The sequence below is a fragment of the Strix aluco genome, chromosome 13 (assembly GCF_031877795.1).
Source record: "Strix aluco isolate bStrAlu1 chromosome 13, bStrAlu1.hap1, whole genome shotgun sequence".
Classification (NCBI taxonomy): Eukaryota; Metazoa; Chordata; class Aves; order Strigiformes; family Strigidae; genus Strix; species Strix aluco.
Genome location: NC_133943.1, coordinates 6,605,570 through 6,629,680, shown reverse-complemented (window position 1 = coordinate 6,629,680; position 24,111 = coordinate 6,605,570). Strand labels below are relative to the sequence as shown.

Here is a 24,111-nt window from a genome sequence, read left to right as displayed (position 1 = left end):
ACAGCCCCCCAGCTCTGGGCAGGACCCCCCAGTGTACAACACCGCCTCTACTTTGTGTTCTTCTTCCTCGTATCCTGCCAGGAAAAACTGCTGAGAGGAAATCTTCTCTGGCCAAAAGCTGCCTTTCCTTTTCTCTGGACTCCCTCATGCTCTCCAGCCATCCTTCTGGCCAAAACCAAGAGATGTCTCCATGTTCCCATGACTCTTAGTCATCTGCAGCACAGTCAGCCATGCTCTCATGTCTTGGCCCCAAGGCCTTGTCTTGCTGGTACCTTGCTAATTATCCCCTTTGGAGAAGGCCATTCCCCTCCAGTTTGTAGAGCCATGAGGGGCACTCCTCTGCCTGGCACCTTTGCACTGCAAGTGCAGATTCAACAGCCATGTCTGTGCAGACATTTTGGAAAAGCCCATCTCTTTCTGCCCAAATTTCACAGCCAGTGTCCCTGTCACCTCCCCACTGATGGGGCTGCAGCTGGGTGCAGCTAAGGCAGAGCCCTTCCTCCCCTGTCCTTCCCAGTGCTGTCAGGTGGTGGCCATAACTTCCCACCCCAGAGCTGCTGTGAACTATCATGAACTTCTGCTTCAGTCTGAGGTTATCCAGCGATAGAGCAGACAGCAAGTGTCTGACTTGACCTGTTAACATCTTGCTGACTTGAACATCCCTAGGAGAGCTGTTTTGCTTCAAGCCTATCCTCACCCCCTGTTTTGGAAAAGGCATGGTCCAGGTGAGCGTTAATGAAGTGCCTAATTACTGTTCTCAGGTGCCTGCCAGGTTGTCAATTAGAAAACAGTTTCAAAAAGCCTCCCCACCAGCAAGGGCTCCTTTGGAGGAGGGGTTCTTGTTTGAGTCCTGTAGCTGCCTGATGGTGAGAGGGTTGCTGTGAGCCCCAGGCTTGGGGGTCCTGGGAGAGGAGGAGACCTGGGGTCCAACTGTGTCCCCCAGCCCAGCTGGGGACAGGGAAGGGTCTGCAGGCTGGACCCCAACATGTGTCCCTGCTGAGGAGGGTGGTGAAGACTGGCCTGCAGCTGGCTGGGATCAGCCCTGCCTCTGCACGGTGCTGGAGGCAGGGCTTGGGGGTGACCCAGTGTGGCCACAGGACCCCTCTCTGCACCAGGGATCATGCTCTTGGTTAAAACAAAATAATTTGTCATCTTCACAGGCTTCTTCCCACCTGGGAACTGCCCTGGGCTGAATCACCTTTGTGGGCCTGCTGTGGGGGAATCAGCCTGTTCCTGTGTGGGCACTCAGGGCCTGAAGCCAGCAAGAGCCACTGGGCCTGAGGTAAAATGAAGTCCCCTGCCACTAAGGCAGGTCCTAGCCTGGCTCTTTGTGTCCCCAAGCAACTGTGCGGTGGTCCCTGGGGGTTTGGGTGGCAATAGACAGGGCAGATGGGAGTTGTCCTGAACCCTGGCATGGTGCAGTGGCCTCTGTCAGCCCTGGGGAGTGGTCTGGGGCTGAACCCCCCTCTGAGACAGGAGGGTGGCCCCAACAGAGGGGTGCGTGCATGGCCCCACCTCTGCCAAGGGGGTTTGTCACCAGTGACGTCTCAAAGCATCGCTTTCTTTTTTTACCTCCTGTTTCAAAAACAAACAAAAAAAAAAGGAATTTCTTAACTTGTGGTCAACTCAGAAAGGAGAAGCTCCTGCTGAGGGAGCGCTGGAGACAGTGCCTGCGAGGAGAGGCGCCCGCTGCTCAAGAGAATCCTTCAGCCGTGTCCCCACTCCACGCTGGGGACACCACGGTCCCTGAGGACATGGGTCCTGCTCTCCTCCTGCTGCTCACTGCAGCCAGCGCCTGGCACGGTAGGTCCACCAAGCCCCCCAAAGCCCTACAGTGTATCCCTATCATTCTGGGGCAGTTTTGGGATGTGGTGAGGGTTTCTTGGGTGTCTGATGTGAGTGTTCCATCCCTCCTTGGGCAAGGAGGGGGTGACAGCCTTGCTGGGGCTGTGGACAGGACAATGCTGAAGTTGGACTAATGGGCACTTGGCTCCCAGCAGTGGAGGACAAAGCCAGGCTCCTAATTGTGTCTACCAAAAGCCTGCTGTGGGCTGGGATGGTCCCTGCTTCTGGAGGCTGCTGCATGAGGCAGCCGCTGCTGCTCTGGGCAGGTTCTAGGAGCCTCGATGTGGGGTAGGGAGTGAGCAAGAGAACATGTCTGCTCCATGGTGTGGCAGGGAAGAGACACCAGCTTGGCATTTTGTGCAGGCTTGGCTGTAACAGCTTTCTGAAGACCACCCAGAGCTGGCAGCTGTTATAGAGGGAGGACAGTGGTGGGAAGAGGATGTGTTGTTAGTCTGTGTTGGCTCTGGAGCCCAGCTGTGCTGAGGGCTTGCTCTTGCTGAGGGCTGCCCAAGGGAAAAGGTGCACGTAGCATAGGAAGAGCCTCAGCAATGGAGAGATGGGAAAGGGAAACTTTCCACTCTTTGGGTCTTGTTGGGGCTTAGGAGGAAGGAGAGGTTCAGCAGAAAGGGTATGCTGAGGGAAGCTGTCTCTGAAATAACCCTTTGCCCAAATGGAGCAAGAGCTGGAGGTGCTTGGCCTGCAGGTGAAAGAGTCGGGAAAGTTGGCTGCATTGGCACCTCCCAATGCCCACTTCGTGCCTGGTTGGAGATGTCTGAGGATTGTTGTTTTCTGGTGCTGCTGGCATAAACAACAGGGCTGTAGAGCCAGGATGTGATGGAAACAGAACTTGGGCAGCCAAGAAGGGAAAGGTGAAGCCTGGTTTTTGAGGCTGTGGAGATGGCCAAGAGGCGATAACCCACCAACCTCAAGAAGCAATCACTAGTCCTGTTTTGAGGTTTGCAACCAGACAGAAACCAGTATTACTAATCTTATGTCTTAAGCGCTGGCAGCCTCTCGGGGGTCTTGTGGGGCACTTTCCTTCATTTTCCTCTTGAGCTTGTTTGGGGACACAGTGAGACTCTGGTGTGAAGTCCCCCCCTGGAAGGGGGCAATCTGTGGGGAAAGCATTCAGTGTGTAACAAGGAGGCAGCATATCCCTCCCGAGCCACTGCAGTGTTCATATTTTCAGCCCAGGAAATTTGCATCCTCTCTCACTGTTGCGCTGCATGGTGTTTTGGTTCAAATCACATCTTTGACATGCTGAGCAGGCTTTTTCCAGGTCTGCTGTGTAGGGAACTGCGTTGTGAAGGCTGCAGTGTTTTTAATTTCTTACTTTTTTTTAAGATAATAGGGACTAGGCGGGTCTGATATAGATTTGTGAGAGATCGTAACAATATCTGTCAGGATCTCTGTGAAAGTTCCTTGAGGCACTGGACAATGCAGGTCACCATCTGTGACATCCTCATCAGGCACTGTCAGCTGTGTCAGGGTGTTAGAGACACTTTTGTCTGAGCACCATCACTGTCGGCCATCTGCTGCACAAAGCTGCAACATGCCAAGGTTGTCCAAAGAAAGAGCCTCAAGCTGGAGCCAGAGCCTGACTTCCTTCTCCCTCTTGGATTGCAAGTGCATCTTCTGAGAGTACCCAGGGCTGATGTGGTATGACCATTGTGATCTGGGCTCTTGCTAGGGGAGTGTCAGCGGCTCAAATCCCAGCTTTGGATCAAGCAAAGATTTGAAACCTGATCAGCTCGCATCTGTGCTCCTGGACATCTTGAGAGGTCTTCCTGGGGTTTCTTTTGTTTTCTTGTTACAGATGAATCTAAACCTCTGATGTAGAAGCCCCAAGCAGAGATGTGATAAGCACCCTTTTCCCCACCCCCTGCCCCCCAGATACTGTAGGTGACTCTGGGGAAGGTGTCCTCAGAAACCAAGCTTTTCCTTGCCATCACTGAGGGGGGAGCAAGGGGAGCTCAGGCCTGGTATGGGTCCCTCCCAGGGCCAGACCTTAGCCTAGTTATCTCCCAGGACCAAGTCAAGGTCCTGATGACTGGTTTCTGTGGTAAGGTTCTTGAGTGTCTCTGTCTTACCAGCCTTTACTTCTCCTTCCTTACCATTTCCAAACCCTCAGCAAAGGAAAGTAATGTTTTGGCTGGCATGGGAGAGGCAGGGACAGAGCCTGCAGCTGTAACTAGAGGTCATGGTTACACAACCCAAGTGTGGTAAAACCCTTGGCCAGCAGTTACTGGCAGTGCTGCGGAAGCTGCTGGAGAGCACCAGAGACATCCTTAGGCTTCGTGCAAGATTGCACACTGGTCAGCAGGGAGAAAGCGTCCCCCAGCAGCCCTGCTTCCCCATTCTGGAAAAGGGCCCGCGGGTTTGACTCATCCCCCAGCACACAAGGAGGAGTGGATGCTTGGGTGGCCTTCACCTGGCAGTGTCTCTGCCCCAAGTCCTCACTCCACTTGTGTGGTGGTTGTGCCAATGACAGGAGTCTCCAGTGATAGACTGAAGGCTGCTGGCTGCTGCTTCGTTGTTAGGGAGAGCACCTACACTGAGCCTTCTCTATCCATAGCATCTCAGTAGTAACTGGAGGTTGATAACAACAAGGACACAGTGACATGACTCTCTTGTTTTTCTTGTCCTGTTGTGGCCAAACCAAGGACCAGTTACAACATGGTCCTTCCCTGAACCAGTTTGAATACAGCTTTGAGTCAAAGAGCTTGGCTCCCCTATTAAATGGTGCTGAAGCCTTGGATGTGAAGGGATAGCTAAAGCAAAGAGTAGGTGAGGGAAAAAATTACAGTGATAGAGAGTAAAAGCAACAGAAATGTGTTGAGCCCTGCTAGAAAATACAGCTTAGAAAAAGGGAGGAACGTTGTACCTTAGATATGTGGAAAATGTGGCTTTGCAAGGGATTCTGGGACATGTTTTTCTCCACTCTGGGAATAAATGAGGCTTTTCCTCTTTCCACAGAAAGATAAAAGCATCACTAAAAAAAACCCCAAAAACAAACAACCCAAGGAGAAAAAATGTCAAACATTCCATGCCCCAAAGCTCCCTGTCTTCTGATTCTTCCTGCAGGGCGAGTGAGTTTGATCCAGGCCTTGTTTGGGTTCTTCTGGGCAACTGCATTGTTGTCATGCACCAGCAATGCTCTGCAGGGCCTTGAGTCTCATATTCTTGACCTTTCATTGCACAGAGGGAGGCATCAGCCCAAGACTTCTTAAATGATGCTCTTTGAGCTCTGATAGACGGGCTCTGGTGTTACAGCCCCAATCGCGGCAGATGGAACACAATGCATGTTTGTACCTCGGACATAGTCTTCCTCACCAAATGAGCTGTGAGCAGGGGTGGATGAAGATGGGTGCATGCCGCTTCTGCTGCCTGTGTTACAGGGACAGTGTCCAGGGCAGCACCTGGGAACAGATTTGCTTTAAACTCTCTTTGCTACCCATGACCATAAGCAGCCTTCTCTCCTTTCTTCCCTTCAACAAGGGCTGTAAGATCTGGCCACTACTCCCCTTTCCCCAAAGGATGTGCAAGTGCAGCTGGATTAATGGTACTATTATAGGGTGCTTTGCCCTCTCCCACTTCCTGATGAGTTAGGGTTCTTATGTTCATTTGGACAACAAATCTTTCAACTAAACTGTTCCTGTAAGTCCAGAGCAGTCTGCTGCAGAGTTTGAGGCATCACAAGACCAAACTCAGCCCTTGTTTCAGCTGCCACCACCCCAGAGGAACACTGCCTGCAGTGACCTCATCTACAAAGAGCAAAGAAGTGGTAAATTGGGCAGCTACCTTTCTACTTAGTATGATTTGAACCTCAGTGTTTATCCCTTTAAGATGTGAGGATGGGTTAGCGACTGGGAAGGAAAGCAGAAGTGGGAGAATGGCCCTGGATAGGGGCTGGAGGGGAGTGCAGAGCCCCCTGAGCACAGATAGCCATTTGAAATGTGTTTCCTGTCCTCCCTGAAGGCCTGGCATGGGGGTGGTGGTACCACTTCTTCCCTAGCCCCGCAGTACTGATTCATTTCTCACTTCCCCCCACCCTAAATATAGGTGGTGACTCAAAGAACTCGCTGACACGGCAAAACAGGGAAAAAAATATTTCCCTCTGACACTAAGGGCTGGAGTGGGACGCAGGTTCCCCTTTATTCAGCCAGTAGAGAAGCCATCTTCAAAGTAGAGATGGCATCAGAAATCCAGCTGGGTTGCAATGCCAGTGTCAGCATGGCCTGGTGTGCTGTATGTACAACTGCAACTATGGGCTTTCATGAGCTGTTTAGCTTTTCTGTGCCTCAGTTTCCCACCCTCAAATATGAATAATAATGGTGACTCACTTCATAATGTTCTGATGGTATCTACAAGGAGAACGCACTGTGTGACTATGATAACGCATAAGTATGGGTCCTGCAAAATCCACTGCCCAGCAACCAAAAAGCCGTCTTCCCAAAAGGTGTGAGCTGAACTCCTGCTCTGCAGAAGCTTTCCAGTTCTGTTCTACCTCATCACAGCACCAATGCAACAGAGCGCCTTGTCCTCTAGACTTGACTTAATTTTCACCAAAGGGCGTTATGTTCATATAGTAGCTCCAGCTCTGCCACAAAAGGAAAACTGTTGCAAGAAGAGGCAAAATCCAACAAGAACAATTTCCAAGCTAGCATCTGACTTAATCAGCTCCAAATTATTTTTTTTTTTCTGTCCCAGGGCTCTAAATGTTCACATGTGGGGTTTTCTCTTTTCTCTGAAATTCATTCCTTGGAGTATCAGACCATATCCGTCTGGTGGGATGGAGAATGGCTGGAGTGATATGAGCCAAAAAGCCAGTCTGAATCCCAAGCTCAGCAGCTTCCTGATGCTGAGCTACTCCATGCTCAGCAGTGTGAACTCCAACAGAGCATCTTTAAGGATCACTTTTGCATCCTCACTCTTTCCTTTGTAGGCTCGGCATCCCCAGTGATCAGCCCTGACCTCCCTGCTCTGGTTGTTAACACGGGTGATCCAGTCATCTTGCACTGCTCAGGAGAGTCCGAAGTTGAATGGAAAAGCCAAAAGAATATATTCATCAACCACACCAGCAGCATGTTCAGTATTCCCAAGGCTACTTACAGGGATACAGGCACCTATAAGTGTGGTTATGTCAACAGCAGTGACAAGGGCATTGCAACTGTGCATCTGTTTGTGCGAGGTAACTATGCTTCCCTCTTCCCACATACCCTGGCAGAACAGCGTCCTTTCAGGGAGCGTGGCCATGACACAGGTCTTCTCTACAGCTGTGGTTGTGTGTGTGTTTGGGGAGCAGTGCAGGCTCCTAGTGAGGCAGTGGCTCACCCACAACCATGTAAGCACACATAAAATGGGGTCTGTTACTGAAGCACTGGCATAGAGTACAGAGCTGAATCTCACACGTATGTGGGAATGGCCTGGATCTCTCCCTCCATTTACCTTGGCTTCCCTTCCTGCAAAAAACAGGGATGAAAGTCTGGTCAGTGTTGTAATGGGCAGTGAGATCTGGAAATCAGAGAACTGTATGGCCAGTACCCCAGATAAGGGAGAGAATCACATGAATCGCATCCTCACAACATGACCTGAACCCCAAATATTCTTTTACCCCAGAAGGAAATATGCTGTGGTAGCTCCACCACTTGAGTTCACCCCTTCCCTTGTACCAGAGATACTGTCCTAGACAGGAAAGCTGGAGGTGTGATAAATAAAACTAACACCATGGTGAAAAGTTTAATTAGAGGTAAGCATATTTCTCAGTCTCTCTTGCCTATGTACATTTGTGAGTTGATTATTCTACTCCCCTCAAATGTCTTAGCTGGAACTCAGCTTGTCGTGTGAGTTTTTGGAGGCTGAGTCAGGCAGGCGTTGAGCAGGGCTGCCCCAGCATCGAACTCCCACTGGGCAGCAGTGCTGGAGACTTGCCTTTGCTGGAATGTGTTTCTCTGCTTCAACGTATTTTCTGATCCCATTCTCTGGCCTACCTTGTCTCCTCTGCAGATCCAAATACTGTGTGGTACATCCCGAGTTTCCGGATCTTTGTGACCAAAGGTGGTAATGCTGAGCTCCCCTGTCTCATCACGGCCCCTGAGTATGGATCCAGGGTGACTCTGATAATGGATGATGGCTCTCAGCTCCCACCCGGGACCAACTATTCTTTCAGTATTGAGAAAGGAATCACGCTATACAATGTGCAAAGCAAGCAGAAGGGCTCTTACCGATGCCAAGCAATGATAAATGGAAAAATAGAGAAGTCATCCAGAATAAGACTGTTTGTGGAAGAAGGTAAAGGATTGGGGGGTTGCTGCTGTCCTTGGGGAGACAGCAATAGCTAAGCTGGCCACAGTAGATAGTTAAGGAAAGGCTCCTTGCCAGTGGTAGGAAAGACTTTTTGAACCTGCAATCTTTAAAGGGTATTGAATGGAGGCAAAATTCCATCAACTTCTGGCAAATTGGCTCCTTCAGGTGGGTCTCTGTGGGTTCAGCAGTGTTCAAATCTTTGCAGGCACTATTACAGGACAGAGAAAAAAAGTCCACCTATCTCCCTGGTGTTCTGCGAGTCCTCAGGCAATAATCATGGCAGAAGGTTCCCCTTCCCTTTCAACCCACAGTGCTGACTGCTGTGCTCTCCCCAACTTGTACTGCTCCCTACAGACACATGCACAGACAGGAGTGATGATCCCTAGGGAAGGAGAAGGCTGGGGGTAAAAAAGACTGAAAAGGATGGAAAGGAGAAGGTAGCTGGGCCTTGGGAACTCTCCAAAGCACACAGCTGGTCCAGTGGCCTTGATGATGAATCTTTCCTTGCTTGCCTTTGTGTAGCCCTGGAGAAGCCTGTATTGGTGATAATGGACCCTATAGACCATGTGCGAATTGTGGGCGAACCTTTTGAAGTCACTTGCAGAGTAATTGCTCCTTCCCACAAGTATGACATCAGATGGGTGACAGCAGCAAAGAACGTAAGTTGTGCAGCTTCAAGGGCGTACAGGGCTTTCCTGGAAACTAGGAGATATAGGGTGGTAAGAACTGCTCAGACCCAAGTCACCTGCAGCAAAGCCTTGGACTGCCTGACCAAAGCAGCTGTTCAAACAAGCTGTAGATATCTGAATGTGGCCATCCTTTCCTTGGGATGACACAGAGTTAAAAAACACCTTCCCATTGTCAGAATCTTGCTGAAAGAGAGAAGTATGTTGTTTCAGCTGTGTTCACTGAGCAGGAGCCACAGTACCTACTGAGGCAACATTTCTCCACCCAGCCCTGTCAGGGCTTGTAAAGCAGCAGACATGTTCAGGACACACAGATCCCAAGAGAGAAGATATGGGTGAAGAAAGGGAATGCATTTAAAAATCTCTGTTGTGCTGACTTTTAACTGCTAGATGGTTAAAGTTTGCTAGAAGTCCTTATTATATCTGATGCCTTTATTAAGGAGGTGAAATAACATACAAGATATGTTTGGATCACACAACATAAGGCCAACTTGCAGTCAGAAGGCTGACAATAGCTATATAATCCTAACTGCTGTGGAATATCTGCCCTGAATACTTAGATTTAATATGTGTCTTGGTCTCCATGTAGATGGCTTTCAGTGACAGGGGCACTATAACAAAGCTCAGTACCCCAGAACAGGAGGGGGTGGATATGTTTGTTGTAAGTATTCAGTTCCATCCTCTGCCCTTCCAAGAAAGTGTCTGATGTTCCCTCCCTGCCTGACAGGTCAGGAGAACTAAAAAGCCTAGCTTTGAAAATGAGAACTACTTCATCAGCGACATCCTGTCTGTTCCAGCGGTGACCATGGAAGATAGTGGGAAATACACTTGTATAGCTAACAATTCAGCAGGATTCAGGAATGCCTCAACAATGCTTCAGGTAGTAGGTGAGTGCTTTCCCAAAAGACCAGGAAGGTGTGGGCTGAGTCACATATAGGCTTGAGTATTTTCCATTTCTGCCTCCACCTTGTTCCCAGTTTTTCTGTTGGAAACATCATTCTCGCTTGTGCCTGAAGGCTCACATGAGAACTGTGGAACTGCTAGAAAAGGAACTGGTGTTCCCTTCATGTCTCAAGGGGCAGGAGGACATTTTTTGGATTCTGGAGGAAAAAACTCAGAAATCTCTTCTCAGTTTTTGTGTGTTTATAAACAGCTTTAAAAAACAAACAAACAAAACAACAAAAAAAACCACCACACGGGGCAAGGTTATGCTGAAGACCAGGAAGGACTGGCTGGAAGGAAGGGCAACGTGAGCAGAGTATGGATCTTTGTCTCTTCCAGTGGCAGATCCACATAAGAGGATTCATGTCTATTATACACTTGTTTGTTTCTCAAGATGGAAAATTCATCCTCGCAGCTCATGGGCTGGAGTTTGATGTCCCAAAGTCACTGCATGCCATGGCTCAAAGAGGGCTTAGTCTGAGTTGTTTCCAAGTGAGAAGTCAGGAGTTTAGCTAAGGGGCCTGTCTTCTATGGGCAATCAGGAGATACGGTTTTAGCCTCATCACTTACTAGGACACAGCACATAAAACCTTTTTCCCCATGAGAGTTCACTAAGATTTTCTAGCTCTCCTCAGGCTGAGTGCAATCCGAGCTGCCATGACAAAGAAGCAATTTAAAAGTACTGCTTTGACAACATAATCTGTGTAACGCCTCGTTCCCTCCTGCAGTCTCCCAGCTGAGGCTGCCCTTTCCAGTAGTGGTCCATTTATGAAGCTGGTATAAGCTTGTTTCAGGTCTCTGGACATGTCTGCTAATGGTCATGCTCTCCTCCATCCTGCAGAGAGAGGTTATGTGTTCCTGACCCCAGTGCAAGCTACCAGCCAGGAGGTTGCTTTGGGAGAGAGTCTGCAGCTGCAGGTCCACATTAAGGCTTACCCAAAACTTGTCGACTGGAACTGGAATCACACAAACCCCTTGAAGAACTCTAGGACCAGCACATTGCAGTTCCAAATGACCTCTGGAAACAACTGGTATGTGCTCGCTCTCTCTCTCTTCTACACTGGCTGTGGCATGTTTCCAACAATGCTTTCCTTGTGAGACAGGCAGACCTCATGCCATCAGCTGACAGAAAAATCACTGCTTTTAAAGAGGGGAACTGTTCTGCCTTTCTGCCTTCTCTTTCCAGTATTACTAGCAAACAGCAGCAAGCAGGTCTGATCAGGTCAAGGAGGACACCACTTCTTTGGCAGCCTTCTCTTTAGAAAACCTTGTGTAAGTCAGTATCACATTTGTGGTCTGACTGTCCAAGTTCACACTCTCCTTGCAGGAAGAAATTGCAGGGGTGGATGAACAGTACAAAAAAATTAATTCTCTCACTGCTCCTCAGACTTGTCCCATGCTCTGAGGTCTGGACAGTGTATGTACTGAGTGGCACTGTATGCCCCATGTCAAGGGAAGCCAGAAACATCATTATGTGGATAAGACCCAATGGAGGGCACAGGCCTGCTCTTCCAAAGCCTACAGCCAACTGAGGCCAAAAGAGACTGAAAGAAAGAGAATTATTCCGTTTGTTGGGGAGTTTTTGGCAATTCCCCTTTCATTTTCTTAGAAACCCAAAATAATCCACAAGAGGAACTGTACCACTCAGCAAGCATGATGGCTTTAGGGCAAAGTCTTTCTTGCATCTGGGTCTGAGAAATAGGCTGGGGGCAGAGGGGAGTGGGCACTAGGGACCGTGACTTGATGGGCTAAGAAATGGGAGGAATAACTCCTTCTGTCAAAGGCAGAAGGACCAGCATCCTCTAGTCCTTCAAAGGCAATGATTTAGATGTTAAACTCTTCTTTTTGAGCATTCACCCACCCGGAGCCTATCACAGAATCATTCAGGTTGGAAAATACCCTTGGGATCAAGTCCACTTTCAGAAGTGCTGTGCACTTGGTGGCAAAAGGTCTTTCCTCTAAGGAAGATCAGACCCTCTCTGCTTCCCCTGAAGATACAAGTAGCAGACTCCCCTCATGGGCTGGAATTAATGCTGAGAACTGTTCACCTGCTCCTGGGCACAGGAAGCAGCTGCATCTTGCTGAGTGAAGACTGTGTGAGTGCTTAAGTTTCCTCAGCACAGCTTTCTTTATGGTGTTTACTCTCTGTGTGAGCAGGTATAACACCACGCTCCTCCTGAACCGCCTGCAGGAAGGAGAGGGAGGTCTCTATACATTTTATGCCATCAACAATGAGACCAATGCATCTGTTACCTTCAGTATTTCTGTGAAATGTAAGTGCTGGGCATTGCCTGTTCTTTCACCCTGCTTACCCTTGGGGCTGCTGCCCAGCTGGCAGCAAGTAGGGGGGGTGCCAGGGTACTTCCAGCCCAACACCCCCAGGACACAGGGCCAGGCTGTCTCTAGGACCCAGCCCAAACCTGTGCGTAGCACAGGGGTTCCTGATGTTTTATTATTGCACACGTGGAATGTAAATTGGGACACAAGGAATGTGCTCTTCCTCCAGTCATAGCACTCACACTTTATCTGCCTTCCCCAACAGCTCCTCCAGGGGTCTGCAGAATCAAGGTGCCAGCCAATGACTCCATCCTTCAGTGCATGGCCATCGGCTACCCTGCCCCACGCATTGAGTGGTACCAGTGCCCCACTCACTCTGACAGGTGAGAAATGCCCAGGACATCGAGCACCTCCAAGGTGTGCACTTCCCCTTCCTATGCTTGGGCTTGCCTACAGGCAATATAGCAGAGCCTGTTTGATAACAGCAACAGGGATGTTGCCCTGCTAAAAAAATAGGTTCTTGGGAACTGTCTGAAGAGAGGGGGAAGGTACTATTCCTAAAGTCCTGAGCTTGATGAGTTCAGCCACCTGTGATTCATGCTCTCCCAATGCTTTTCTGAGGATCATGTGGGTCCTTTGGAGAAGTGCCTTGAAGTCAGCTGCTGTAGAGTTACATCCTGGCTGGTTCTAGTCATCTTTCTGGGACCTTCACAGGTCTGAAGCTCTGCAGAGCACAGGCTGACTGAGCTACAGTGTGACGGGAGGCAACTGCAGCTGCCTGGACAGGGGTGGTTGTGCCTCAGTACCAGCCCTGTTCAAGGAGGGAACTGCTGCCACAGCTGTAGCCACACAGAGGCAGTTAAGGTTTCATCTACACAGGGCTTTGGTGTTCAGGGAGAGGTCTTTTAATCAGGCAGTGAGTAACATGTCTCATAGAGCTGCAGTCCTAATTCCCAGTCTAGTCTGACACGGGCACCAATTCACTTATGAGCAGCTGTGCTGCACAGGAACACTCATTCTCTCCTGCTTGGTGTCTCTGCAGATACAACGAGGACTATAGGTTGCTACTGAATGACACCAGTCCCCAGGTGGTGAACATGTTGCCCTTCCAAGAGGTCGAGGTGGAGAGCACTGTCCTGTTCCAGGAGCTGGGTGACAATTTCACCTTCTGCTGTGTGGCCATTAACGGAGAGGGGAACACTTCTGACATGTTTCACTCGCTCACCATCACCAGTAAGATACAGACTGGTAGCTTGACAGAGTGGGGGAGAATCTGGGGGCTTTTGGGGACCTATCTTCCTATATGTATATCCATATTGTCTTGCAAGAGAGGTGAAATAGATTCCACAGGAGGTGTGAAGCTTTGGCATTTGGCAGTTCTAGGAACCATGTGGGAATTGGTGGCTGGTCATAGCCTGGTGCCAAAGGCTGATCCACACCATGAACATCTCATAACTGCAGTACCTCGCTGCAGGGCACAGCCCAGCCGGCTGTTGCTCAGCCCACTGGAGTGCAGGAGCTGTATCTTTTGACAGCACTGTTCTTGCTGCACAGATCTTTGTCTCCAGTCAGTCTGACCTGCAGCTGGTGCTGTTTGTGGAAACTGGGGTGCACAGGGGGAACCATTGCAGCCTTGAGTTTGGCATCAAGAACTTCCCGCAGTTCCCAGTTCTCAGGTTTTGGCTGTCTCTGAGGCCAGTGCTGGGTTGTGTTGCATACAGGGGAAGCCTAAATGAACAGCTGGGCAAAATGGTCCCAGAGATGGGATTGAAACAGGAATGGTTTACTCATCCCATTTTTTTGCTCCTCCAGGAAATGTCGTGGCCCCTCCAAACAAGCTTTTCAGCCCCATCCTCTCCATCTGCATAGGCACATCAATCCTGCTGCTCCTCCTACTCCTCTTCCTCCTCTACAAATACAACCAGGTCAGATTCCCTGTTGTGTGGCAAGGGCTTCAAGGCCTGCCCAGCCTCAGAGACCCCACTGCCTCTGCTGGCAGCCACAGGCAGGGAGCCTTCAGCTTGGGGGTAACCAGGCAAGCTAACTCCTCATCTCCACTGCCTCCCAACTTCTCCCAGAAGATTCCTGCTACAGGGCAAGGCTCATGCACCAAACCCAGTGTGTTAAAACCTCTCCAAACCTGGTCCCTCAGCCTTGTAGCCCAGAGGTCAATGTGGATATTCCTTGGTGTAGGACAAAGGTGCTCACTCTGAGCTGTCAGTTGCAACTGGTTTTGCTCTGGTCATCATGAATCCACAGACTGAATTAAGGAGGGAAAAAAGTGGTTTGCAGCTTGCATCTACATTTTATTCTCCTCCCTGCTTTATAAAAAGCTGTCTTTATGGGGAAACAGAATGATGATAGAAGGCGTTTGTCTCCAGGAAGGCTTGGTCACTATTTTTATACAAGAACTTACCCCATTTTCTCTGCAAGACTCATTTTCAGCATTTGGATTTCTTCTCGGTTGCTTCCTTAAACTGTACCAATCAGTAGCCACCTCTGTTTCATCAGTGGGTGAAAATCTCCTGGTTTTCAACTCTCCCTTTTGGCACTTTCCTTTTGACAGCCCATCAAGGCTGCAAATTTTGCAGCAAAGTTCTGGTGCTGGTTGTCAGAAGATCCAGCAGAGCCCTCTTCCAGACGAGAACCTACAGCTTTGCAGGCAGAGCTGTCTTTGGCCAGTAGTCCAGAGACAGAGAGAGAGAAGCGTGAATCAGTGTGTAAGCACAGCTCTGAAGAAATAGCTTTTAGGAAGTCTTGCAAGCCCAAAAGAATCAGGACGTGTTTATAAATAATCTTACCTATCTCAGCCATGGGCTGCTTGAGACATGGCTGATTGTTGCAAGTGTTAGCTGAATCGTGGAGCAGAAGGCAGCAATACTCACCCTCTGGGAGCGGGCAACAGCAAATAAACTGAATGCATGTGGCATTCTTTAGGGGGGACCTCCACCAGAAGCTCTGTTGCTTGAAGCATCTTCTCTGGGCCTTTTTCAACTGCCTGCACGGGCACGGATGTTCAACTCTCAGGCAAAGAAAAATGCAGGAGCGTGGGGGAGAAAACAAACAGATGCTTTGCATCAAAACTGCAGATCTGTTTGCCTCAGTTATGGTTCCTCATGCCTGTGCTAACCCAGCTTTGAGCATCTACTCATACACTGCATCCTTCTCCGCAGCTATCCAGGGGAAGTGGTGAGGAGAAGCAGTTCAGCGCACACATCCCAGTAGCTGGGACATGAGGTGATTCATCACAGCCATGGTCACTCCACCCATGCTCCCTTGTGCCTGTCTTGATGGACCTGAGACCACCTTTGCCACACTGGGGTGCAGGTCCTTGCCTATCTCCTTGTACAGGAGCAAAGGCCATGCACAGTATTCTCATGCCAAGCTATTTCACTGCCTTTCTCCCTATTTGTGCCTCCTGCCTGGCTCCCTAGCCCTCTCAGCATGAATGACAACACCAAGCACAAGCTGGCAACTGCCTCTGCCCATAGGCTCCAGCACTGCCTTGCCTGGCTATGTCTGCCATGAGATTTGTGGAAAAGAGAAGAAATTCTTACTTGTCTTTCTCCATGTCTTTTTTTGCCCTGTAAGGGAGGCGGGGCTGGGCCAGCTCTGCCATTCTGCTGTGCTCAGCAACCCAAGGTACCAAGGAAGGACACATGGTGGACATCTCCCTCCAGCGCCAGCTGGGCACTGTTGGCCACTGGTCGGGTGGGACATGCTGGCTCTCCCAGCTCTGCCATCCCAAGTGGGGGCAGCAGGCTGCTTGAAGTGGAAGAGGCATGGGTGACAACTTAGAGGGACTTTGTAACAGCAAAGGACCAGGCTGTGCAGACAAAGCCTCTCTCACTCAGACTGGGTTCAAAGCAAGAAATATTTGATGGGCTGAAACCTAAGTCTTAGCTCTATGCCTGCAGGGTGAGACCTAGAGTGCATGCTGGGACTGGGAACCCTCAGGACCTGAGGAACACTGAATAACTGGAGTCTCTTCCTTACAGAAACCCAAGTACCAGGTGAGGTGGAAGATCATTGAGGCATGTGAAGGGAATAACTACATCTTTATTGATCCCACTCAGCTGCCATACAATGAAAAATGGGAGTTTCCCAGGAATAATCTCCAGTTTGGTAAGAAACCTTCCTTGTTGCTTGCCTGGTGGCATGCAGCTCACCACAGAGCTGAAATGCTCTAAAGGAGAGAACCAAAGCAGTTAGGCAATATCCAAAGCTGCATCCAGACATTACAGCAACATTCTTAACCAGGCCTTGTTGTCCTCTTCCACACAGGGTGTCAAATGCTTGGATGCAGCCTCCCTCCATCCCTCCATTGCTCTGAGGAAAGTTGAGAGGATCGTGTCCTTCCTCTTGCATCTGGGGTCATTCCTAATGCACAGAGCTGGTGACCCCATGTTTAGACATGGCCTCTTTCATACCATCTTTTCTCACAGTAGAGTTCCCCTCAGATGTTAACCAGCTCCTGACTAAGGGATGTGTCATCTTGTCTGGGCTCAGCAGGAATCCCCACCCACCAAACATCCTCCTCAAGGCTGTCTGCAGGACAACTGCTCAAGATGTTTTAAGAAAGAGCTTATAAGTACATTTTTTTCCCTCTGCAGGAAAAACTCTTGGAGCAGGAGCCTTTGGAAAAGTGGTAGAAGCCACTGCTTTTGGGCTGGGCAAAGAAGACTCCGTCCTCAAAGTGGCTGTGAAGATGCTAAAGTGTAAGCCCAAAGCAACTTGCAAAGACTGAAATCCCCCAAGCTCCTTTGGGCAGGATGCAGTGTGTGTTCACCACATGTTAGTGCTCCCAGGCTGCAACATCTACTTTTTTAGATGTTTCTGTGATAAGTACTGGGTGTTAGAGAATCACACTACTCTCACTTTTGTGGACACCTGTGTCCAGAGGCACAGACAGAGGACACATTTTCCTCTGAGTGTGTCTCCTCCTTTTGTCCCATATCTCTGTCTACACCTTTTTCTGTCCTCCCCCATCATCTCTCCCTTGTCCCTCCCTCACTCCTTCACACAGCCCTTCTCTTGTCTTGCAGCATCAGCAGACACGGATGAGCAGGAGGCTCTCATGTCTGAGCTGAAGATCATGAGTCACTTGGGACACCATGAGAACATTGTTAACCTGCTGGGAGCATGTACCTATGGAGGTAGGATCCCACAGCCCTGCTTCCCCCGTGGACCCCTCCCATGGCCTGCTCCTCTGAGGCTCTTACCTCTCTCCTCAGTCTCACACAGAGATAGTTGATGAGCTCAGTGGTCTTTTCTGAACCTATTACTTTGCAAGGGCCTGTGGGCTGGCCATTTCCAGACATGCTTATGTGCAGCGTGGGTTCTGCCACCCCTCCCAGGGAAAGTAATCCTCAGGACAGGTCACAGTAACATCACTTCTTAATGAACCCTTTCTACCTCTCTCCCAGGCCCAATCCTCGTCATCACTGAGTACTGTCGCTACGGAGACCTGCTGAATTTCCTGCGAAAGAAGGCTGAATCTATAATTATCCAAGATTCTGCCCTGGACACCTCGTTAGACAGCACTGCTGATTACAAGAACATTGACCTAGAGAAGAAATACATCCGCAGGTAAAAGCAGAGCTTGGGCGGCCACGGGGCTGAGCAATGCAGGGCCTGGATACTTGCTGGGAGAAGTGTGCAGAGAGCTGTGCTGGGGAGAGATGAAGGCTAAAGGTCTGGGGACTTGCAGAATACCAAGATGTAAAAGCCACTGGGGATGTCTGTGTTCTGGCTTGGTTGCAGTTCCAACTTTTTCAAAGTCTTTGACAGATATCCCACAATAAATCCAGGTTTCAACCCAGTCTGCCCTCCTGCTACCTGGAATTGGAACTTTTTGGCTTCCTGCACTGTTGGGCACATGGGTTTTGTAGGACAAGAGGCTGAGCACTCCCCATCAGCCAAGGGCAGTTCCTTGACAAAAGGGGAGCAGTACTTGGAGCCCCATACCACAGGGCACCTAGGTCCCCTTTCCAAATCAGCCTCAACGTTGACTTTCCCTTTGCCCTTAAGCCTCTAGCTAAGCCACTTCCTGCAGGCAGGGATGTGGTTTCTTCTCTCAGTGGATGTGGAGAAGGGCAGAAGGTACTGCTGGAGTGTTGATAACAGCCTGTCTCCATCTGTTGCTTCTGACTCAGTGACAGTGGCTTTTCGGGCCAGGGTTTGGAAACATATGTTGAAATGAGGCCTGTGTCATCATCATCATCTTCAACGTCATCAGATTCTGCGCAAGTCAGGGGTGAGTTAAAGGCTCATTTTTGTGTTTTCATGATTTCTTTACTCCGGCCATCCTCTCTGGTTTAGCTCTGGGGAACCATGATACAGCATCACTTGCATTACTTGCTAGGTTTTCAGCAATTCTAAAACTTCACTTTGAATTTCAGGGAAAAGCTCGGAGGAAGAAGAGGAAACCAGGGAGGATCTCCGTCCCCTCAATCTCTCTGACCTGCTACAGTTCTCCAGCCAGGTGGCCCAGGGCATGGCATTCCTCGCATCAAAGAACGTGAGTGCCAAGAGGACAGCTGCCCCCAGCATCCCAATGGGGAAACACCAGTCCATCCAGCAGACACCAGCCATCCTGTCTGCACAAGGCTCAGGATGTTTTTGGATAGGGTGGCCAAGCTCAAGAAAGCTGCTGCTGAAAACGGGCCTCTCTGCTCCATTGGTTGGGTTCAGACATGCTGGGCTGTGGTGACTGGTGTTCCCTTCAGAGTCTTTGTCTCCCATGGGCTCCAGGCAGGCCATCACGGCAGGGACAGTGTTATGGGGGGAACTCAGGGCTGTACATCGTGCCAGTCTCAACGTTTTCTCCTCAGCTTTTACATGAGGTCAGTAACTTTGATGTGAAGCTTTCCTGCATTGGCAGCTTCCCCGCTGGCCCAGGGACAAGGAACTGAAAGTGGCCGTTGAGCTGTCTGCCAGAGCTGGCTCATTTAGAGTACCAGACTAACCGTATGACTGGTTCAGAGATGAGGACACAGTGTCAACAGCCCCTGGTCCCGAGCCTCCTCGCATGGGGAAGATGATGGCCCCATGAGTGATTAAAGGACGTGGCACGAAATGTCACAATGTCTTAGCATTGCAAATGAGGTGGTTGAAAGAGAGCCCATGCTCCTCGTGCGTGACACAGTGCCTCTTACACAGTACATGTTCCCCTTGCCCCCGTAAGTGTTGTTTCCATGACAGGCCTGGGCTGTAGGGAATTAGTTGGGACTGCTGGGGGACGTTGGCTTGGTCTCAGTTGCGCTATCTTTTCCCCAGTGCATCCACCGTGACTTAGCAGCCAGGAATGTGCTCATATCAGATGGACGGGTAGCCAAGATCTGTGACTTCGGCCTGGCCCGTGATATCATGAATGACTCGAACTACGTTGTAAAAGGCAATGTAAGTAGTTAAAATGGGGACAAGAGAAGGGTAGAGCGTGGCTGGAGCGCGAAGGACAGGGTGTAGCATAAGGGGCCAGCTTGTCCCAGTCTCCAGGACTCTTTGCTCTTCCAGGCCCGCCTGCCCGTGAAATGGATGGCCCCGGAGAGCATCTTTGACTGCATTTACACAGTGCAGAGCGATGTGTGGTCTTACGGCATCCTTCTCTGGGAAATCTTCTCCCTTGGTAAGAAAGAAGCGAGCTTGCAGACCTGTTTTCCATGGTTTACCACTACCCTAATGACTCTGTAGAAAAGTTTCTAAGAAAGGAGGAAAGATGACAAAAATCTAGGTTTTATCAGGGCTATAAAACAGTTATGCTTCCAGAGGGACCATTAAAAACAAAGGATCCTGGATGATTTTCTCAAACTTGGAACTCCCTGAGAATGAGTAGCCCTGGCTTGGGCAATGCTCCAGGCTGGAGTATTAAAGCCTCTGATCTGAGAGCCACCTCTGCTCCCGTTCCTGTCACAGGTAAAAGTCCCTATCCCGGCATGGTGGTGAACAGCAAGTTCTACAGCATGGTGAAGCAGGGGTACCAGATGGCCAGGCCTGACTTCGCTCCCTTGGAAATGTGAGTGGCTGTGCTGAGATGCACGCACTGGGGGACAGGGTGGCTGAAGCTGCGTCACAGCGGGCGGGCAGGGAGGTGGCACAGGGATCATGGTCATAGGTCTGCCTGTGGCTGCCAGATGTGTCTGCCCTTGAGGTTCAGGTTGGATCAGCACTAGCATGGCCAGCAGGGACAGGGAAGGGATCTTACCCCGTACTCGGCACTGGTGAGGTCGCACCTCAATGACTGTGTTCAGTTTTGGGCCCCTCACTCCAAAAAGGCCATTGAATGACTCGAGTGTATCCAGAGAAGGGCAACGGAGCTGGTGCAGGGTCTGGAGCACAGGTCTGATGGGGAGCGGCTGAGGGAACTGGGGGGGTTTAGTCTGGAGAAGAGGAGGCTGAGGGGAGACCTCATGGCCCTCTACAACTCCCTGAAAGGAGGGTGCAGAGAGGGGGGGATGAGTCTCTTGAGCCAAGGAACAAGCGACATGACAAGAGGGAATGGCCTCAAGCTGTGCCAGGGCAGGGTCAGACTGGCTCTTAAGAAGCATTTCTTTCCAGAAGGGGCTGTTGGGCGTTGGAATGGACTGCCCAGGGCAGGGGTGGAGTGCCCACCCCTGGAGGGGTTGAAGAGTCGGGTTGACCCAGCGCTGAGGGATCTGGTAGAGTTAAGAATGGTCAGTGTGAGGTTCATGGTTGGACTGGATGATCTACAAGGTCTTTTCCAACCTCGATGATTCTGTGATTCAGTGGATCCTACCAGGCTGCTCCTTGCTCCCACAGGAAAGCAAGACCTGGGGCAGTCAGTTACGATGCTCCATCCACTATTTTCCCTGTTTATGGACAGGAAGATGAGAGAGCTCACGCTGTATGTCTACATTCCTGAACTTGGTGGATTTTTCTTTTTTTTTTTTTTGTCAGCTATTTTTGACCGTAGGACTTTGAGAAGACAAGCCTGAGTATGTTGCAGGAAGGGAATGAGTTTAAGCTTAAAGAAAAAAGTACTGGAGGCATAAAGCCCCTTGTTGATAGATTACTTTACTCACTCCTGTGCTCACCTTTCCCTGGAGCACTGCACATGCACTGACCACAGGTTTTATAGACAGGAGGAGAAGGGATTGCTCAGTACTGTATGCCTGAAATACAAATGCAGGGAAGAGCCTGGGGGTGCTTCGCAGCAGCACAGTGCAATTGCTTTGTCCCTGTTTGGCTCTGCAGGTACAGCATCATGCAGGCATGCTGGAGCCTGGAGCCCACGCAGAGACCTACCTTTGACCAGATCAGCTGCTTCATTCAGAAAGAACTGGAGGTGCACAAGGAGCAGGTGAGGACCTTTGGAGAGAAGGGGGAAGGGAGACATGTTTTCCCCCTACACAAACATAGCTCTTGGACAACCTTCCTGCTGATGTCCCTTACCTTGAACTTGAGGGGACAGTTTAGTGTTGCTGGAAAGTGCAGAGGGGCACCCAGATTTCCCCATGCTGAAGGGTTAAGTCACTCCCCACCATGACCAAAGGAGGCTGAAGAGAGACAGAACAGCTGTTTTGCAGCAACCTCTACAGGCAGTGATACAGCTAGTGATACAGCCACCCTGCCCCCTTCCCGTGGATTTGGTGTGCAGCTGGACAGAAGGTGCGCTGCCTCCCGACTTGCCGTGCTGCAGCTCCACAAAAGCACGGGCACAGCAAAGGGTAGTGTTGAATTCACATCCCCAGCTGGGCATCCCTGCAGAAACAGATGTTGTACTCCATTCATAGAGTCACAGAATGGTTTGGGCTGGAAGGGACCTTAAAGATCATCCAGTTCCAACCCCCCTACCATGGGCAGGGACACCTTCCACTAGCCCAGGTTGCCCAAAGCCCTGTCCAACCTGGCCTTGAACCCTTCCAGGGAGGGGGCAGCCACAGCTTCTCTGGGCAACCTGTGCCAGTGTCTCACCACCCTCACAGGGAAGAATTTCTTCCTTATATCTAATCTCCGTCTCCCCTCTTTCAGTTTAAAACCATTCCCCTCGTCCTGTCCCTCCCCCCTTTCCTGTAGCCCCTTTAAGTCCTGGGAGGCCGCTCTAAGGTCTCCCCGGAGCCTTCTCTTCTCCAGCTGAACCCCCCCCAACTCTCTCAGCCTGTCCTCACAGGGGAGGTGCTCCAGCCCCCTGATCATCTTCGTGGCCTCCTCTGGACTTGCTTGAGCAGGTCCGTGTCCTTCTGATGTTGGTGCCCCCAGAGCTGGACACAGTGCATGCAGCAAAGGGACCAAAGCACACTTGGGTTGGATTTTGCTTTTATTTTTTGCTTTCAAGGACTACACCAACCTCCCCTCTGCTGCTGAGGAAGACAGTGGCTGTGATACCTCTGGCTGCTGTGAGGTGTCCTGTGAGCAAGAGGAGAGTGGCCAGCCCCTTCTCAAGAGCAACAACTACCAGTTCTGTTAGTTGGCACCATTGCCCTGGTGTAGATCCCCGTCCTCCTGGCTCTGCAGAACACACAGTTCTGCTCTGCCCTAGGACCCAGATGCCTTCTGCTTTGGATCTCCTCTCTGCTTTCTGAAGTACGAGTGTTACCAACTCCCTCACTGAAAGGGCAGCGCTGGAGTGACTCAAAACCAAGACTCACCACGGGGTCCCTAAGGCCTTAAGTGTGGCATAGAGTTGTTAGGATGGTAACACGCTCCATCTCTACAAGGTACAGAGAGGTCCCTGTCACCTGCCTCCCCACCCCCTGGAGGAGGCTGTGGGTGTTTATTGTACTTTTCTTAAAATACTAGTTACAGCCAAGTCAGATATTCCCAAAGTCACTCACAGGACTGAAGCCTTGTGTTTTATGAGCACATCTTGAACTAAGTCCTGAAGCTGGAACTGCTCCACACACCAGAAGCAGCCCTCTTCCTCAGTGGTCCTGCTCTCTTCCCTTTGTCAGTCAGACCCCTGATGTTGCAGAGAAAGTATTTAGATATAGGTAAAGCCTCTGCTTAGCATTAAATATGAAATAAATATTCCTCATGCAATCTACCTCTCTGCAGCTGGTGCTTCTGCAGGGAGTTTGGGTGAAGTGAGCCAAGGAGCCAACCCCAGGATTATGTGAACTTGTGCCCTGGTAACAGGACTGAGGGGCAGTTATTTCTCAGGCAAAACACAGAAGTAACCAGTGCTCTTCCACATGAGCACTTACACAACCCCAATCCAGGAAAGAATGGCAGCTTAAACAGATCTGGAAATGATCACCATAACACATATCCTCCAAAACTTCTGAATTATTAAACATGTAGCAATCACTGCCTTTGTCATGATTACAGATATGCTCTTGTACATATTTTCTGAGTGTATTTTTAGTAGTTCAGCTGAGGTAACTTTTTGTTCATAAGCTAGGGCCTAATGCCCTTAAACTTACTTCTCATCTAGCTCTTGTTCAGGGTTCCTCATGCTGCAGCTGTCCAGTCTGGTGTAGTTATCAGAAGCAGCTAAGGAACCTTCTTAGCTTCACCTGACTCGGTGGGTGAAGGATCAGTATTCCAGGTACAAGCACTGACAGGGCTCAGGCAAACTACAGCAGGACAGAACTATTGTAACACAGGTGGCCTTTGTCATACTGTGAGCAATTACCTTGTGGGCCACTTTTGATTATGTTAAACCTGGTTTTATGCTAACACCAAGTGATTCATTCCTCCTTACTAAATGAAAAGCTAATGTATTTCTGTCTGTCAGCATTATAAAGAATAAAATGTTTAACAAAACAAGTCTCTTCCAGGACTTTAAGGACTGTTCTCAGGGGAATGGATCAGAGCACAGGTGATGCCCTGCAACTCTGCTCCAATTCCTCAGACATTTCTCAGTACCAGTTCTCAAACCCATTCAATCTTGTGTAATGCAAAAATTCATTAAAAGCAAGGTTGTAAAGCACTTTGCTCTGACTGGCTTGTCTGTAACTGGGAAAATGAAATGGTCCCCATGCATGGATATAATGGGGGACAAATTTCAAGGGTGATGCTGGGACATCTGAGATGGGTCACTGGGGTGGCAGTGTGAGGCCAAAGGGCCCTGGTGACCAGAGACTCAAGCTTACTG

At 50.0% G+C, this 24,111-nt stretch overlaps 1 protein-coding gene across 1 annotated transcript; it reads left to right on the top strand.

Annotated features, from left to right (window-relative positions):
• Nucleotides 1-1,615: 1,615 nt before the first annotated feature.
• Nucleotides 1,616-23,946, top strand: CSF1R (colony stimulating factor 1 receptor). Its single transcript, XM_074838196.1, has 21 exons — nt 1,616-1,803; nt 6,791-7,036; nt 7,852-8,136; nt 8,674-8,810; nt 9,565-9,724; nt 10,621-10,810; nt 11,937-12,052; nt 12,322-12,439; nt 13,099-13,289; nt 13,869-13,981; nt 16,055-16,181; nt 16,670-16,774; nt 17,102-17,212; nt 17,483-17,645; nt 18,212-18,312; nt 18,458-18,576; nt 19,335-19,457; nt 19,572-19,683; nt 19,971-20,070; nt 21,270-21,375; nt 22,351-23,946. The coding sequence occupies exons 1-21, from the start codon at nt 1,755-1,757 to the stop codon at nt 22,480-22,482; spliced, it is 2,904 nt and encodes a 967-aa protein (XP_074694297.1). The 5' UTR covers nt 1,616-1,754; the 3' UTR covers nt 22,483-23,946.
• Nucleotides 23,947-24,111: the final 165 nt, after the last annotated feature.